The sequence below is a fragment of the Talpa europaea genome, assembly GCF_964194135.1.
Source record: "Talpa europaea genome assembly, chromosome: 16".
Lineage (NCBI taxonomy): Eukaryota > Metazoa > Chordata > Mammalia > Eulipotyphla > Talpidae > Talpa > Talpa europaea.
In genome coordinates, this window is record NC_140084.1 from 416,854 (window position 1) to 433,130 (window position 16,277).

The window sequence follows — 16,277 nt, forward strand, 5'->3', positions numbered from 1 at the left end:
ACAATCGTGCACGTGGCGGGCCCCAGGCCGGGAGCCCCAGGTTGGCCAGGCAGAGGCAGCCTCGGTGAGGGGGTCTGCGGTGGAGTGAACTTGGCGCCTCCGTGCAAGGGATAAATGAACTTGGCGCCTCTGTGCAAGGGATAAAAGCCCGGCAAGGTGTGGGTGGGCCACGGCTCACAATGCAGCCTCTGCCTTGGCCACACGGCCCAGCTTCCTAGTGACGTCCGCCAAGTCGGCAGCCTTGTCCAGCTTGACGTAGGTGTCCGAGCGGATGCGGTGCAGGCTCAGCCAGTCGGGCAGCAGTTCGGAGAGGAGCAGCACGTGCTTCTCCATCTCCCCTGCAGAAACACCGGCACCCACAGGCCCTCAGCGGCTTCCAAGCCGCAGGCCTGCCCCGCCAGCCGACCCCGTGAAAGCCAAGGGTCGAAGATGGGAAGCACTCCGCAGGGCCTGACCGTGCCACCTGGCAGAGAGCACCCCTGCACATAGCCTTGGGGGGCCCCTGAGGACACAGTGCCCACCCAGTGCACCCTGGGACACCCCTAGGGGCCACCTGGTCAGGGACCAAGAACGGGCCCCACACGCACCGTGGCTAAGGGCCGTGCCGTAGCTGCCCACCATCCTGGCACAAGCCACCTCCATGCTGAGCGCCGGCCTGCGCTCTGACACAAAGATGCCGCGCAGCAGGCGGGCCAGCGCGGGCAGCCGCTCCAGCCGCCGCAGCCGCTGCTCCTGCTCTGGGCGCCGCGTCATCTGCGCCAGCTGCCTCTGTGCTGCCTTGGCCCGGACCTGCAGTGGGCACAGGGTCAGCTGGGACCAGACCCTCGGCACACCCCTGGGACACGCACACTCACCCGCTCCAGCAAGTCCTGAGACACCCCCTTCAGGGCAGTGGGGGGCGTGGCTGGCGGTGTAACCGGCAGGGGCGTGCTGGGGGGCCCTGGGCTGCCAGGCTGAGCTGTGCGCAGGGCCAGGTCACTCAGGGCCTGCTCCATCTAGGGGCCAGAGAACAGATATTAGAAGCCTCCCGCCCAGCCCGTGTGAGGTCACCTACACCCCACCTCTGACCGCTCGGAAGGTCCAGACCTAGCTCATCCTGGGGTGTACCCTGCTGGTAACATGGGAGGGCGGGTGCCACCCCAGGGCCCATAGCAGGGCCGGCTCCCACCCGTGTGGGCCAGACCGCCCTCCCCAGGAGCCCACCAGCCTCACCCTGGGCGGCATCAGGCTGCGGGCGCGGGCCAGCACCTCCTGGGCGGTGGCCGGCTTCTCGGTGCTGGGCGGTTGGGGAAGCTCGGCTGGCTCGATGTCCGGTACCTCGTCCACGTTGAAGCGGGGGTGCCAGCGCGTCAGCTGGTCTTCAGGCACCACCATGGGGGGGTCCAGGGAAGCCAGGAAGGCCTGGGAGGCAGTGTGTGCAGGTAACACCTGGCACGTGTGGGATGGGGGCAAGGATGTCCAGTCCCCCTCCCTGTGCCCAGGTGGCTGGGCTAAGCGCAAAGAGCAACCCCCGCTCCTGCTAACACACCTGGTGCCTTCCAGGGCCCGAGCCCGCAGCTGCCCCGCCACACCCACCCTGTCCTCCGAGAACCCTGACGCGTGTCCATGTCCACTAGGTGACCGCGGCTGCCCCAGCAGGACAGCGTGGGCAGTAGAGAGCAGCTCCACCAGGACTCACCCTGTGGTGCTCCCGCACGCGAGCTACCAGGTTCTGGCTGAAGACCTGCCGCCGGTGCAGGAGGCAGGAAGCCGAGAGCTGGGGGGCTGTGCCGTCTGCCTCTGTAGGGAGAGTCCGGCTGAGCCGCAGTGGCCAGCCCCCGGCTCTAGTTGTGTACGGGGGCGTGGCCACGCAGGTCCCACAGCAGGGCGGGCCAGGCCCATGGGCTCACCTGAATCAAGCAGCGGCTCGATGGTCAGCTGGTAGTCAGCCTTCCGGACGCCGTCGGTGAAGGTGGGGATGTGGCGCTCCTGGCGGAAGCGGTAGGATGAGGGGTACACGGTCTTGATCTGGCCCACGTTATGCTCCTCGAAACGCCTGCAGGACAGGGTGTGGGCCAGGGCTCGGGGCAGCACCCCACCCCCCCAGGCCAGGCCCCAGCCTGCTCACTTGCGCATCATGTCCTGTACGCCCTGCTTGACCTTGGCAAAGGTGACGGTCTCGGAGCGGTTGAAGAGCATGCCCACGATGGTGTCCATGCTGCGGAACATCTCGACCAGCACCTGGTACTTGTAGGGCAGCACGAGCCCGGGGGGGCCCGGCTGGGCCAGGGCATGGAAGCGCTGGTAGGCGGGCGGGGTCCCTCCACTGCCAGGCAGGAGCCAGGAGTCAGACCCAGAACCCCTGTCCCGCCCAGCACCCGTGACATCCCGGCCACCCCCAGCCCGACAGAGACCCACAGCACAGGCAGACACGGAGACGGTCAACCGCCCCGGGAGGCGGCGAGAGCCCAGAGATGCCCGGACCCGAGCGCTGCAGCTCCCCGCAGGGGGAGGCCACTGCTCCGCCCCCTGCCCAGAGCTCACCATGGCTCTGCCGGGTGCCCCTCGGCCTCGGGGGTGCTGGGCTCCCCTGCGTCGTCCTTCAGGGCTCCGGCGCTCAGCTCCCGGGCCCGCCGCAGGCACGCCCTGAGCTCAGAGGCCGTGGGCCTGGCGGGGACCTGCGGACACAGGGCGCTGTCAGCCAGCCGGGCCCCGGGACACCCCAGCCCGCGTCCAGCCGCCTCACCTCGTGCTCCTGGGCCGCCGGCCGGGGCAGGGGGCCCGCCGGGGGCGCGGCCTGCGCTGCTTTCCCGCGCGACGAGCATTCCGGGGCGCCGGGGCCGGACGCCTGGGGAAGGACCCGAAGGTTACGGAGGGGCGCGGCCGGGCGCGTCTGCTGAGGGCGTCCCGCCGCCCCGGGGGCGCCCCTCGCGGGGAGTCGGCGGAAACGCGCGCCCCCAACTCTGCGGCGGCCGGGGTGCCAGCGGGCGCTGCGGGCCCCCCCGCCGGGGGCGCCCCCCGCCCCGGCCCCGGCCCCGGCGCCCCCGCCGCTCACCGCGGGCCCGGCCGGCAGCCGCAGCCTCCTGCGCGCGGGGGGCGCGGGGCCCTCGCGGGCGGCGGGGTCGGCGGGCGGGCGGGGGCGCTTGCGGCTGCTGCCCGCGGCGCGGGGCGCGGGCTTGGCGGGGCTCGGGGTGCGCCAGGGCGGCTTGGCCCGCGGCGCGGGGGCGCGGGGCGCGGGCCGGCGGCGGGCGAAGAAGTCGGTGAGGCGGCGCTGCGCCATGGCGGCCGGCCGAGGGGACGCCGCGCCGCTTCCCGCCGACTTTCGCGCGCGGCCCGGCCCCGCCCCCGCGCCGCCCCGCCCCGCGCCGCCCCGCCCCGCCCCGCACGCACGCACGCACGCCGCAGCCCCGCCCCGCCCAGGCCCCGCCCCCAGGCCGCGCCGCGCGGCAGCCCCGCCCTCAGGACGCGCCTTCGCGCCGCGCCGGAGGGGTGGGCGGGGCGGGCGGGGCGGCGTGGGCGCGTGTGCGCAGGCGCCGTCTCGGCCGGGGCGCGGGGCGCGGGGCGCGGGGCGCGGGGCGCGGGGCGCGGGGCGCGGGGCGCGGGGCGCGGGGCGCGGGGCGCGGGGCGCGGGGCGCGGCGCCTCGGGGCCCCCGGGGAAGCCGCGTCCGCGCGGGGCGCCCCGGCTGCCAGCCCGCGAGCCCGCCGCGCGCCGGGGAGCAGGCGGGCCGTGCGCGCGGCCGCCGGGCCGGACCCGTCGCCGAGAGGGAGGCCGCCCGGCGCCTGCAGGCCCCGCAGGGAAGGCGCGGCCGCCCTGGGCCCGGTGCCGTGCAGGGCCGGGGCGGGAGCCTGACGCGGGGTGCTGGGCCCGGCCGCGCTGTCCCCTCCTCGGGCTTCCTCTGAGGCGCACGAGCTGCGCGGAATGTGCGCGGGGCCAGGGGCTGGGCCCAGCCTCCCAGGAGGCCCGGGGAGCCACCTCGGGGCTACAGCGGAGGCACGGCTGGGCGCTGGCCCCTCCAGGGTCCTGCCCGGGGCGGTGTGGCTGCCTGGCCCGTGAGCCCCCAGTGGCCCAGGGCGAGCGGCCCCTGAGACAGGGCAAGCTAGGGTTATTAGGCAGTTTTAGGGACAGTGCAGGAGGGGACCTCTGAAGAATTTAGGAAGGCTTCAGAGATAAGGACAACCAAAGAAATATAACCAATGCCATTAGGAAAACAAACACCCCAGGACCACGAATAATATTAATACTGTTAACGATGGTCCTGGTTTTCTTCAGGTGATAAAGGGAGGTGGAGACTGGAAAAAATGGAGAGTGGTTTAATTTATGGTCACATTAGAAGGGCAGCTGTTTAACTTCAATGCAGGGAGGCCCATCCAGAGGACTGGGCCATAAATTTAAAGATGCAACTAATGGGGAAAGAGAAAGCTGTTAGATAAGGAATGTGAAGAGCAAATTAAGACAGCCGAGAACTAACCAATCACAGAGAGACTGGTGAAGTTTTAGAAAATTGAGGGAAAAAAAGGTCTATGTTCCCTAAGACACGACTCTACTTTGGCTTCCTTGCCCCTCCCAGGCCTGGTTCCCTGGCCTGGGAGTCCCACTTTATTTCTGCTCTTTTTCTCCTCAATAAACTTTTTCTTCTAAACAAACCTGCCTCTTCTCGCTTGCTTGCCTGAGCGTCTGCGAAGTTCCTGCTGCGGCTTCGTGAGACACCAACCCGTGGGGGTCTAGCGGCTGGGGCTCAGCGCTGCCCTGCAGCCTGAAATCCGATCCCGGCTGGGAGACTAGGCCTGACAATTCCGGTATCACCCCCAGGACTGTTCACAGGCCCAGGATGATCCGGGCTTGGATCCAGGGTGTCTCTGCTCCCTGTGGGGTGAGCGGTGAGCATGAGGGTTACAAGCCTGGGCATTGGGCGGCCTGAGGGTGTGGCTACCGTCACCCCACCAGCCGCTGCTGCCGCCACTGAGCCTGCCGTGGCCAGGACACACCCCTGCGAAGTATTATGAGTATGACCCACAGGTCTTTTGGGGTGACCCCAGCTTTGGGGGCTGCTCTTCGGCAAATTGCTGACCCATTTACCAGGATGGGGCTCCCTCCTGGATGTGTACTGAGGGGATCCCTCCCAGTCACAGCTGATAAGACGAGCGTCCACCGGAGCCAGTCAGATCCTCACTGAGCCCCAGACCCGAGTAGGGTCACCTGCCACCCCCACCATTGCATGAGTGAAAGGCCAGACCCACTTTGTTCTGCCTGGGAGGGCCAGCAAGCCGGGCCACGTGTCTCCAGGGCCCAGCAGCCTGGCCGGGCCACTTCCGCAGTTGATCTCAATGATTTCCGACTTCATCTCGGTGAGACTGGGCAGCTCTCCAGGAAGACCCGGCCCGCACCATGCCAACGCCACTGCGTCCCCATGTTTGCTTCTCTTCCCTTATTTAAAGCGCCTCAAGAGCCTTGGCTGAAGCATGGCTGCAAATCTGGGTCCGTGGGAGGCTGCGTTAATAGAAGCATGGAGGCTAAAATAAGGGAGACAGAAGGCCTGCTCTGCCCTTTTTCATCAAGGCTCCTCGGGCAGTGCCATGCCACCTTGCAGGGCTGCAGGCTTGAGGGCAGAGAGCCCTCCCCACAAGGGGCCAAGCCCTGCGGGGGAGCCTGGGGACAGAACTTTCACTCGTGTGATTGGTTAGTGTTTCCTGGGCGCCTCTGAGGACCCCCCAGGCACGGCCACACAGGGAGGAGGGGGTGCTGCTCTCAAACAGCACTTTCCAGTGCAGAAAGACTTTAGTCTAAAAAGTTTGTTGGGGCCTCCCTGGTGGTGAAAGGGGTTAAGATGCAACCTATGAAACCACCCACAGCCTCTGCAGCATAAGTTCGGTCCCTGGCCAGGGAGCTACCCACATGGCACAGCAGACCTCTCCTGCCTCCCTGCTGCTCCCCTCAGCAGTGGATTTCAGTCAGTCTGCCTGTTCTGCTCCCTGCTCTGTCTCTGGGGAGTCCTCTCACCTCCCACCTCAGGTCTGCACCCCAGTTCTTGTATGCATAAATAAATCTTTAAAAAACAAAAGCAGTTTGCTTCCTGTGAAGAATGAATAGCGCAGCCTGGAGGTGGAGTGACGGGGCCACTTAGTAGGTCTGAGGGATCAGGGAGGCTTTGTGAAGGAGGTGACGAGGGAGCCGAGAGCCTCCCGCCAAGGAGGAGCTGCTGGGAGCATCTGTGGGGACAGGGAGCATGTGTGCAAAGGCCCTGCGGCAGAGGTGGAAGTCAGCTTCCTGCTGGAGTGGGTGAGGCTTCATCACCATCATTTTGATCACCACCATCAGACTTGTTATCAGAACCATTTCTTTCTTCTCTCTATAATTTTTTAAAGATTTATTTATTTATGCATTCAAAAGCTGGGGTGCAGGCCAGAGGCGGGAGGCGAGAGGACGCCCCAGAGACAGAGCGGGGAGCAGAACAGGCGGATCCACTGAGACCCACTGCTGAGGGAGCAGCGGGGAGACGGGAGAGTCGGCTGCGCCCTGTGGGTCGCTCCCGGCCGGGGGTGGAGCTCTGGCTGCAGAGGCCGCGGACAGCCCCACAGCGCTGAGCCAAACCCCTGCGCCCCAGGGAGGCCCGTGAGCGCGACTGTCCGCACAGCACCGCCGGCTCCGCTGTCCTCTCGGGACACTCCACGGAAGGCTCGAGCGGCGGCCGGTCCTGCGTCCGGGCCGCAGCCGCGTCTGTGTCGCCGCCACATCCACAGACACCCCCGCGCCCGCGCCCGCGCCCGCGCGCGCCTCCCAGCTGCTCCCGCCGCTCGGCCCGGGGCTGCCGCGTCCCGTCCTCCCAGGCGGAGCCGCAGCGACGCCGCCGGTGCCGCCGCCCGGGCTGGCGGCCGGGGTCCCCTGCGAGGGGCCCCCCTGCCGCTCCAGGCGGCGAGGAAGCGGGGCGCAGCCTGGGCGAGGGGCGCGGGCGGGGGTCCCCGGGCGGCAGGCGCCGGCTGGGCCGCGGGGGCGGGGCTGGGTCTGGACGCGGGGCTGGGCCAGGACCCGCCCGCGCCTGGCTCCGACCCGCAGGCCCCGCGCCCCCCCCCCCCCCCCCCCGCAGGCGCCGAGGCCCGAAGCCCGGAAGGCGCCCTGGGGGCGGGGCCGACTCTCCGACGGGGTGGGTGGGCGGGGCCGCCGCGCGCCACGTGGGCGATGGGCGTGGTCTGTCGGTGGGGCCGACTTCCCGTCACGTGACGTGGATGGGCGAGGCCGGCGACTGGCACGTGGTTGGGGTGGGCGTGGTCGGTGGGGGCGGGGCCGGCTCCGTCACGTGGCGGGCGGGGCGGGGCCGTGGGCGGCTGGGGCGCAGGGGCAGGTGGGGGTGGCAGGCTGGGGGGCGTGCGGGGGGGGGGCGGGAGGGGGCGGGAGGGTGCGGGGGGGGGGCGCGGGGGTCAGGCAGGCCCCACCCGGTCTCCTGCCGCAGGAGGCTGCCCGGAGGCCCACCGCGCCCCCCCCCCCCCCGCGGCCGCGGGCCACTGCGGGAGCGTCGCCGGCCACGGGCGGTCAGCGGGGGGCGCGCGCGTGGGGCGTCGCGTGGGCCGGGCGTGAGGCGTGACCGCGGGCGGAGGGCACGCGCGGGGGCGGGGGGCGCCCAGGGCCCGAGGGTGCGGGCGGCGGCGGGGCGCGGGTCTGCGGACCCCCGGCGGAGGGTCAGGCTCCTGCGCGGGCCCGGCGGCCGCACCCCCGGCCAGAGCGCTCCGGCTGGAGCTCGCCGCAAAGAGCCAAGCCGGCCGCTCCGGGCGCACGGGGCAGGGTGTCCGCCGGCCGCATCAGGCCTCCGCGGGCGCCCTGGGGCCGGGGGTCCCAGCCGCTGGGCAGAAGCTGGGGCAGGAGGGCGAGCGCGGAGGGCGGTCAGGGTCCCCGGCACCGCCATCGGGGTTCCGGCCCCTGCGCTGGCCCACGGAGGCTGATCTCATGCCCACTCGGGGCCGAGGCAGACCCGCGTGCCCCCTCCGCGACGGTGGCCACAGGCGGCTGCTCCAGGACGTCGGGGCAGCCAGAGGGCGGGCACTGTGCAGGCTGAGGGGACCCCTGGGACCCCGCCCCCTCGGCCTTCTCCTTGGGGTGCAGCGCAGATCCCCCGGCGCGGGCGCGGGCAGCCGCTGAGTGCCAGGAGCTCTGGGCGTCCTGCCCCGCAGGGCCCGGGTGGGTAGGTGGGCCTGGGCCACTGGCCGGCCCCCAGGCCCGGGCTGGAGGGGGGCCTGACCCTGCGGGCTCGAGGCCCTCTGTGGTCCTGCTGGCCCCGGGGCCCGGGGCGGACTTGCTCCCCGCCAGCTTCACAGAGCCCCCGGGCGGCATCGGCTGCTGGGGCCCGGGCTGTGGACCCCCGCACTCCAGGGCGGCCCCGTCCTGCCCGTCAGACCCGTTTCGTGCCGAGATGGGGGAGCGAGACGAGACGGCTGACAGCTGACAGACGCCCTTAAGCCGGGTCCAGGTCCGGCCCCTTCACCTCAGCGGGGGTCCGTGCCCTCGGCTCCGGGGGGCGGCTTGTAAAGGTGCCGGGGCGCAGGCCACAGGCCCCGCCGGCCGGGTGAGGCCCCGCGCAGCTGCTGCAGCACAGGGTGAGCCGACCAGGCGGACCGGGGCGCCGCTGCGGAGGCGGCCGCGGGCTGAGCGGGGCCTCCGGGCACCAGCTGGTGCCCAGTGCGGAGGGGGAGGCAGGGAAGGGAACCAGCTCCGGGCCCGCGGGGATCCGGCGACGGGACGGGACGGGACGTCAGCGTTTCTACAGCAGCTTCGGTTCCTGTTTCCAGAGAGGGCGCTTGGGGAGAACGTCCCCAGGAGAATAAAATCTCATCGAGCCTCTGGTCAGGACAACAAAATGTAGAAGAAACAAAACCTGGCTGCGGTGGGGGTGCCCGTGCGGGCGGCGGGCGGGGGTGCCCGTGCGGGCTGCGGTGGGGGTGCCCGTGCGGGCGGCGGGGGGGGCGGGGGGGGGCGCCTCTGCGGCCTCTGGCCCCGGGACCGTGAGCGCGTTTTGGTGGGGATTTTTTTGGGGGGGAGGATTTTCCTTTAGGATTTACTTATTTATGCACACAAGAACTGGGGTACGGGCCAGAGATGCGGGGGGTGAGAGGACCCGCCACAGAGCGGGGAGCCGAGCAGCCGCACCACCGACAACACTGCTGAGGGCAGCAGCGGGGTGTGGGCAGCGCCCTGGCCGGCGCGCAGGCCGCAGGGGCTGGGACGGCCCTTGGCGCTGAGGCTCCAGCCCTGCGCCCCAGGGAGGCCCCCCACGGTGGCGAGGAGCCAGGGGGCGACGCCGCGCAGACCACCCTGGGCAGGGCCTGCGTGTCCGCTCGGGTTGTGTAACCGGCCCCGGCGCCGTCTATTTCCAGAACTTTTTCATCATCCGGAGCAGAAACTCGACACCGTTAGGTAGCGGCCCCTCCCCCAGCCCCGGAGCCTCGCGCTCCCTGCCCAGCCTGCCGGTTCCGGGGTTCCCCAGGGCGGGTGCGCGTCTGTCTGTCTGTCTGTCTGTCTGAACGCGGGTCCTGCCCGCCACGTTCCCGGTGGCAGCTCCGTCTCCGGGCGGGGGGCCTGGCTCGCGTGTTCTGGTCCGGCCGTCTGTTCTCGGGCACCCGGGTTGCTCCTTGGGCCTAGACGTTGGGGGCCGAGGCCGCGGAGTCCCGGGGTGCCCGGCCGCCTGCCCAGGGCCTGCCCCAGCACCGCGCGTCCATCGGCGCGTCCATCGGCAGCAGACGCGGCCAGGCCCCCGCTGGGCTTGGGGCTTCCCTTCTGGCCTGGCCTCGGCCACCGGGGCTGGGATGGAGCGGCCGGGCTGGGGGGCGGCAGGCTGGGAAGTTCTCTCGGGGCCCTCCCGGGGGTCCCGGCTGGCGGGCGGCAGGGGCTGAGCCGGGGCTGCAACCTTGTATCTGCGCGGCCCACGGGACACACTGTAGCGCGTCCTGCCTCCGCCCGCTCCTCACACTCCCGCTCACGCAGCAGAGGCGGGGGGCCGGGACCCCGAGGGCCGGGACCCCGAGAGCCAGGACGCCGCCCCGCGGTAGGCTGGGGGCCCCGGGCGCCCCTCCCCGCCTCCACCCCCAGGGCCCTTCCCCGCGCTGGGCCGGGGCGGGCGTGTGACCTGGACCCTGGGCTCCAGCTTAAAGCGTGGCCTTTAAACCCGCAGGCGAACGGGGCGTCTTAGCGCCTCTGGGGCCTTGTGCGCGTCGGCATCCCTGTCCCTAGAGGGGGGCCCTGCACCCCAGAATCTCCCCGAGCAGGGCGGGCAGGGAGGGGGGCCCTCCCCCAACCCGGGCGGGGCTGCCCAGCCCCCAGAGGTGCGCGCCCTCCCCTGTCTTCCCGCGCCCTCCGGCCACAGCCCGCGGGGGCAGGGGGGTGCTCCGCTTCAATCCCCACGGCTCTGAAACTTGGGGGCCACCACCCTGTCTCGGAGCAGCCCCCAAGGTGCCGAGAGGGGATGGGGTCCTGCGCCTGGGAGCCAGTGGCCGCAGAGCGCGTGTGGGCCGTCCTGGTGGGGGGACCCCGCCCCAGTCCTGCGCCCCCAGCCCACCCCCACCCGGGCGTCCTCATCCCTGACCTGGGCACCCCCAGGCCGCGCGTTCTGGGGGGTCCGCGAAAGCCCAGCGAGGCGCCGCCCGGGAGGGGCGCGGGGCGACCTCCGGGTGCTCCCGGCCTGCTGCTCAGAGGCCGGCCTTGCCTCCCGGGGGGGCCCCACTCGCTCGGCGCCCCGCTCCCCCCTCAGCGGCTGACCCAGGGGCCGGGCTTCCCGCTTCCTCGCCAGGGGACCCCGGCCTCCGAGACCCCGCCCCGGGGTGCCCGGCTGTCCTCGCGGCCCCGGGACGGAGTGATGAGGGCGCGGCTGGGCGCCCCGCCAGGGTTGGGGTGCAGGGCCCGCCCCCACCTGCCCACCAGGCCTGGCCGCAAGGGGTTCTGCGGGCGCACCCCGTGGTCCCCAGGGGGCGCTGCGCCCTCACCGCTGGGCCCGCAAAGCGAAAGCCGCTCTGGCCACGCGGGCGCCGTCGCGCGTGGGGCGCTGCGCGAGAAGCCCGGGCTGGGAGCCTTCCTGGGGCGCTCGGCCCGCCCCGCGCCCCCCGCCGGAGGCCGGAGCGGGGGTCCCCTCGGCGCGCGGGCGGGGCGGGCCGGGCCGGGCCGGGGCGGGCCGCCGGGAGGGCGGGGCAGAGCCTATAAAGGCGCGGGGCGCGCGGGCGGGCGCAGGCAGCCGCCCAGCCGCCGTCCGGCCCAGCTCGGCCTCCGCGAGCCCCGGGACCGCGCGCTGCCCCCCGCCGCGGGGCGGGGCGCACCCCCGAGAGGGGCGGCGAGAACAAGGACGCGGAGGCGCCGGGCCCCGCCGGCCCCGGGGTCCCGGCCGCGGCACGTGCGGCGACCCGCCCTGTGCGCCATGGCGCGCCGGCCCCGGCCTCCCCGCGCCGGCCCCTAGCGCCCCGCGCCGCCCCCGGACCCCCGCGCCGGCCCCCGGCGCCCCGAGCCGGACCCCCGCGCCGCCCCCGGACCCCCGCGCCGCCCCCGGACCCCCGCGCGGGCCATGGAGCCGCACGTGCTCGGCGCCGGGCTCTACTGGCTGCTGCTGCCCGGCGCGCTGCTGGCCGGTGAGTGGGGCGCGCGGGCGGGCGGGACGGGACGGGGCGGCGGGCGCGGGCGTGGGCGCGGGCGTGGGGCGGCCCGGGCGTCGGGAGTGGCGCCCGCGGGCGGGAGCGCCGGCCGCGTGGGAAGGGCCGGGGCGGCGCGGGGGGGACGCAAAACTTTTCTTTTTCTTTCGTGTTACAACAAAAAAGCGCCAACTCGCAGCGCGGCTTCCTGAGCGGCCGCGCTTCCTGCCCGGGACCCCGGCCGCCCCGCGCCGCCCGCCCGCCCGCCCTCCGGCCGCGCTCGGGGCACAGCCCGGGCCGCCCTGCCCTGCCCGCCCCGGGCCCCGGCGCCTGGTGCTGCCCGCGGTCGGGGCGCTGGGCGGGCGGCGGGGAGCAGGGCCCGCGGGACACGGGGCGCTGCCGGAAGCGCGGCCTGGCCCTGCCCGCCGCCCGCCCGCCGTGCCCACCCCCGCCGGCCTCGCCCACGCGGGCCGCGGCTGGGCGGGGCTGCCGAGCAGGCCCCCGGCGGGGCGCCGCGCTGCGGGGTCTGCGCGTGGGGCGGGGGCTCGTCCTGGACGCTCGGCGGCCCCTGGAGCCCGCCCGGCCGCGGAGGAGCCGCGGGCCGGGAGCCTGGGGCTGCGCCTGGCCCGGGACAGGCTGCGGTTTTGTCTGTCGCAGGGAAAGGTGGCGAAGTTTGGGAAGTTTTCGGGCAGGAATCAATGAGGCCCATTGAGCGGGGCGAGGAGGGAGTGAGTCACCCTGGGCAGAGCAGCCCCGGAGGCCCGCTGCCCGCTGACTGTCCCCCCCCCCCCGCCCTCCCCGGCCTCTAGAAAGCCCGGGACAGCCGGCCCAGGGGCCGCAGAGGCCAGCCAGGCTTCTCGGAAGTGCCCCCCGGGCGCCTGCGGCCTTCACTCCTGGCCTCTGGCCGTGGGGGCTTCCAGGGCAGCGGCTCCGAGAAGACACGCGTGTCTTGGTGTCCCGGAGTCCCCTGAGGTGCCCCAGCTGCTGAGCGTGGGGCCGGGCGCTCCCCCGGACGAGCAGAGGCGGCGGGGCCGGGAACGGGCTGTGGGAGGCTCTGTCCAGGTGCCGGCAGCGCCCCGCGCCGCCCCCCAGCCCCGCCGCGTCCTCAGCGCCGGGGCCGCCCATGCCCACCCTGCCCCTGCCCACCGGGCTGCGGGCCACGCTTCGCAGCGGGTGAGGGGCCAGCCGGGCGACACCGGGCCCTGGGGCTGGCCCTCGTCCCGGGCATGGGCCGCTCCCAGCACCCGCTCGGCCGCTGATGTCAGGCGCTGGAGGGCCGCTGCTCTGGCGTGTCTCGGCGCCTCCTCGCCGGACAGGCCTTGGCTGGAAGCGGCGAGCACCCTGGGCTGGGGAGGGCGAGGTGGCGCTGGCCGGGTCGCTGCGGCCTTAGTCAGCCCGGGCCTGCTGGCTCTGGCGCGGCCAGGAGCGCCTGCGTCACGCCCACCCTGCCTCTCGGTCTCACCCGATGTCCCTGGAGCCCGGCACTCAGCCTTGCGAGCTGGGGGCGTTTGGAGGTGCCGGGCGGGACAGCACCCCCAGCTCCTGACTCCCGGCCGGGGCGGGCACCCAGCACAGCAGGCGCAGGAGCACGCCCTGCGGGAGTCTGTGGGGACACTTCCTCCCCGCCCCCCCAGGCTTCCACTGCAGCTGCCTCGGCACCCCCTTGAGGCACCCGGTTCTGGGGTCTTCTTGAGGCCAGGGAACCCAGGCCTCCGACAGCGGCCCCTCGGGTGACGCCAGCCTGGAGCCCCTCTCTCCCGGCCTGAGGCTGCTGATGTGCCAGGAATAAGAAGCCCCAGGGTCGGGCACCCCAGAGCTGGGGTGGGTCTCCCTCTCCCTCTGGGACCCCTAAGGACCCACTCCGGGAAGGCCTGCTTGTACGGGGGTTGCCGGGGGTGCGTGAGCATGTGTGGAGGGGGCCGGGGTCGGCCCACAGCGCAGGGTGGGTCCCTTGTGGTCACCCGCAGGTGCCCGGGCCTGGCCAGCTCGCGCCCGGCAGGGCGTCCCGCAGAGGAAGCCGTCGTGGGGCAGGAGGTGCCCGGCTCCCCCGGGGCCTGACGCAAGGCTGCTTCCTGGGCGGGGTCTCCCCTTCTGAGAGGTGGCACATTTGCTTTCGGCGCTTGAAACTGGAGGGGAGCCGGGGGCCCCAGGCGGAGCGCAGCTGCAGGGGAGCGGCCTTGGTGTCCGGCGTCCCCTCCGGCCCCAGCTGCCGGCCAGCGTGGCCGCCCCTGTAGGGCCTGCCGTTCCCCGCAGAGTCGAGAGCGGGGCTGCTTTTAGCTACAGATCTTGGAAACCTCGGGAGCGGCCGCCTGCCCTGCCGCGGTTCTCTGGTCCGAGCCCTGCCCCGCCGCCTCCCGGGGGCTCCAGGTCACCGCGGCCGGACACTGTCCCGGCTCTGCCCCACCCCACCCCCATCCGGCCGGGGCTGCTGCAGGACACAGGACTCGGGCTCCCGCCTGCTGGGAGGGGCTGGCGGCTGCTGCTGGCGGGGGAGGGGGGTCGGCGGGAGGTGACCAGCTGGGGTGACCTGCTCCTCCCGCTGGCGGGGCGCCTCTGGTCGCCCACTGGGGGGACAGCGGGGAGGGGTGGCGTGGGGCCGGCGTCGCTCTGAACCCGCGGGGCCCTCACCCCTCTCCGGTCCGGGCTTTCTGTGAAAGCGTGGGGCTGTTCCCAGGTCTCCGAGCTCTGGGGCTCTGGTTCTGAGCAGGGACGCGGTCGCCCCCTGACGCGGCAGCCCCAACACCGTCCTGGTGCGCCCGGAGCCCGCGTGCGTCCCCAGATGTGCGTGCGTCGCGCTGCGTGGTGTGTGCTGTGGTCAGCGGCCAGGGCGCCGGCCCCGGGGAGCCCTGACCCCGGCGGCCCCGCACACAAGGTGCCCAGAGCTGGCCTAGGGCCCCGGGTGTCTGCAGCCCCCTCCCCCCTGCCCCGCAGAGCCCCTGCAGCGCGCTCCCGTGGGTCCCGGCCTCCCCGAGGAGCCCCGGCCCGTGCAGGCGTTCTCCTGCCCGCTCCCGGGGGACGGCCCTGGGCAGGAGCCAGAGCCAGGGGTGGGGCTGCGCCCCTTCCTGGTGAGCTCGCTGTCCTGGGGTCCCCGTCCCAGTGCTTGGGTCCTGTGGGTGCCTGTGCTGCCCTGGGGGGAGGGGAGCGGGACGGATGTCCCACACAAGGGGCCCAGGAGGGCTGTGCGCAGGCCCGATGGTGCTGGGCGGCCGGAGGCGGCGGCTGGACGTGGCTAAGTGGGCTGGGGGGGCCTGAGGCTCAGCAGCCCCTCCCCCCGCGGAAACGCACAGGTCCCCAAGATGCACTTTCTCGCCGAGCTTTTTTCTTTTAAACAGATTTATGCATTTATGCACCCAAGAGCTGGGGTGCAGGCCGGGGGGCGGGGGGTGAGAGGACTCCCCAGAGACAGAGTGGGGAGCAGAACAGGCGGATCCACTGAAACACACTGCTGAGGGGAGCAGCGGGGAGACGGGAGGGGTCTGCTGCGCCGTGTGGGCAGCTCCCTGGCCGGGACTGCGCTCAGGCCACAGCGACTGGCAGTAGCCTTGCAGTGCTGGGCCTAACCCCTGTGCCCAGGGGAGCCCCCTCGTGAGCTTTCATCCCTAGGGCGCACTCCTGTTTCCGGTCTGCTCTCCTGTCCAGGTGTTGCCTGCCGCCTGTGACTCTGTGGTCCCCGTTCTTTCTCATGGGGTGTCCCATTTGGGGGACCCCCCTTCTGGTGCTGGGTTTCTGAGGTGGCAGTGGGCAGGTGAGCCCTGTTACGAGCAGCGGCCCAGACCAGCCAGGCACCCCCAGGCCGAGGCCCATGACCACAGCGGCCCCCCGCAGCGCCTGGGGGTTTGCTGAGGGGGTGGGTCAGCCCTGCCGTGTGCTTTAATGACATAATTATAGGGGGTATTTTAGGTTCCCCCGACGGGTGGCTGCTGACTGCTCCGACTGGAGACATATATAGCCGGGCCCGCGCCTGGCTGGCCGGCCTCAGGGATGGTGACCGCCGTGGCCTGCTGCAGTTGCCTTCACCAGCCCAGGTGGCTGCCTGGCGCGGGAGTGGGGTGGGCGCCCCACTTGGGCCCCACCGGGCACTGCCCATGTGTGTGGCGAGACCCGGCCGCCCTGCCCGGGCCTCTCCCACCGCCGGGAGAGGAAGCGGACCGGCTCGGCACAGAGCCTGGGCCTGCAGGAGCAGCAGGGGCCGGGGGACACGCCCTTGTGAGGGGGCCCTGCTGGCCTCAGGCCTGGGTCCTGGGCGCCCCCCAGCCCGGGCCCCACCGAGGTAGCCTCTGAGGGGGAAGCACCTTCCAGCGCCAAACGCGTCGGCTCCTTTCTCTCCCAGCCTGTGCAGGGGGCTCCGGCCTCTCCTGGGCTAGGCGCGAGCTCGGGGCCTGGCGTCTGTGCTCTTCACGTGAGGTTTGCCCGTTTTCGGGGGTGACCTGCAGTGGCAGCTCCCCGGCCCTGGTCTCCACCGGGCCCTGCCCTCCTCGGCCCTGACATGGCCCCGCGGCCGCCGCCAGCCTGGTGGCTCGGGCAAGGCCCGGGGCGTCTCGTGGAGGGCTGGGTGTCCGCTTACCTCCCCGGTCCAGGCCCTCGAGCCCTCTGCTTGGACAGACGGGAAGCCCTGGCCACAGCCCACCCGAGACCCCCCTGCTGTGTGGGCGCCCGCGGAGACGCGCCCCTCCTGACACCTGTGCGGTGGGGACCCGTTTGGG

General features: G+C 72.8%; 2 protein-coding genes across 2 annotated transcripts in view; one reads left to right on the top strand and one right to left on the bottom strand.

Annotated features, from left to right (window-relative positions):
• Positions 1-174: 174 nt before the first annotated feature.
• Positions 175-3,259, bottom strand: CDT1 (chromatin licensing and DNA replication factor 1; the record flags this gene model as incomplete). The annotated part of the gene is made up of 9 exons (XM_084257877.1): positions 175-338; positions 588-789; positions 855-995; positions 1,213-1,401; positions 1,679-1,779; positions 1,890-2,035; positions 2,108-2,305; positions 2,524-2,657; positions 2,726-3,259. The coding sequence occupies 9 exons, from the start codon at positions 3,257-3,259 to the stop codon at positions 175-177; spliced, it is 1,809 nt and encodes a 602-aa protein (XP_084114003.1).
• Positions 3,260-11,510: 8,251 nt separating this feature from the next.
• The window catches only part of PIEZO1 (piezo type mechanosensitive ion channel component 1 (Er blood group)), a gene marked incomplete at both ends in the record, with an annotated part of 30,938 nt that continues 26,171 nt past the window's right edge, over positions 11,511-16,277 (top strand). The window contains 1 exon segment of the mRNA XM_084257878.1: positions 11,511-11,574. Within this exon segment, the coding sequence (XP_084114004.1) occupies positions 11,511-11,574 (64 nt within the window).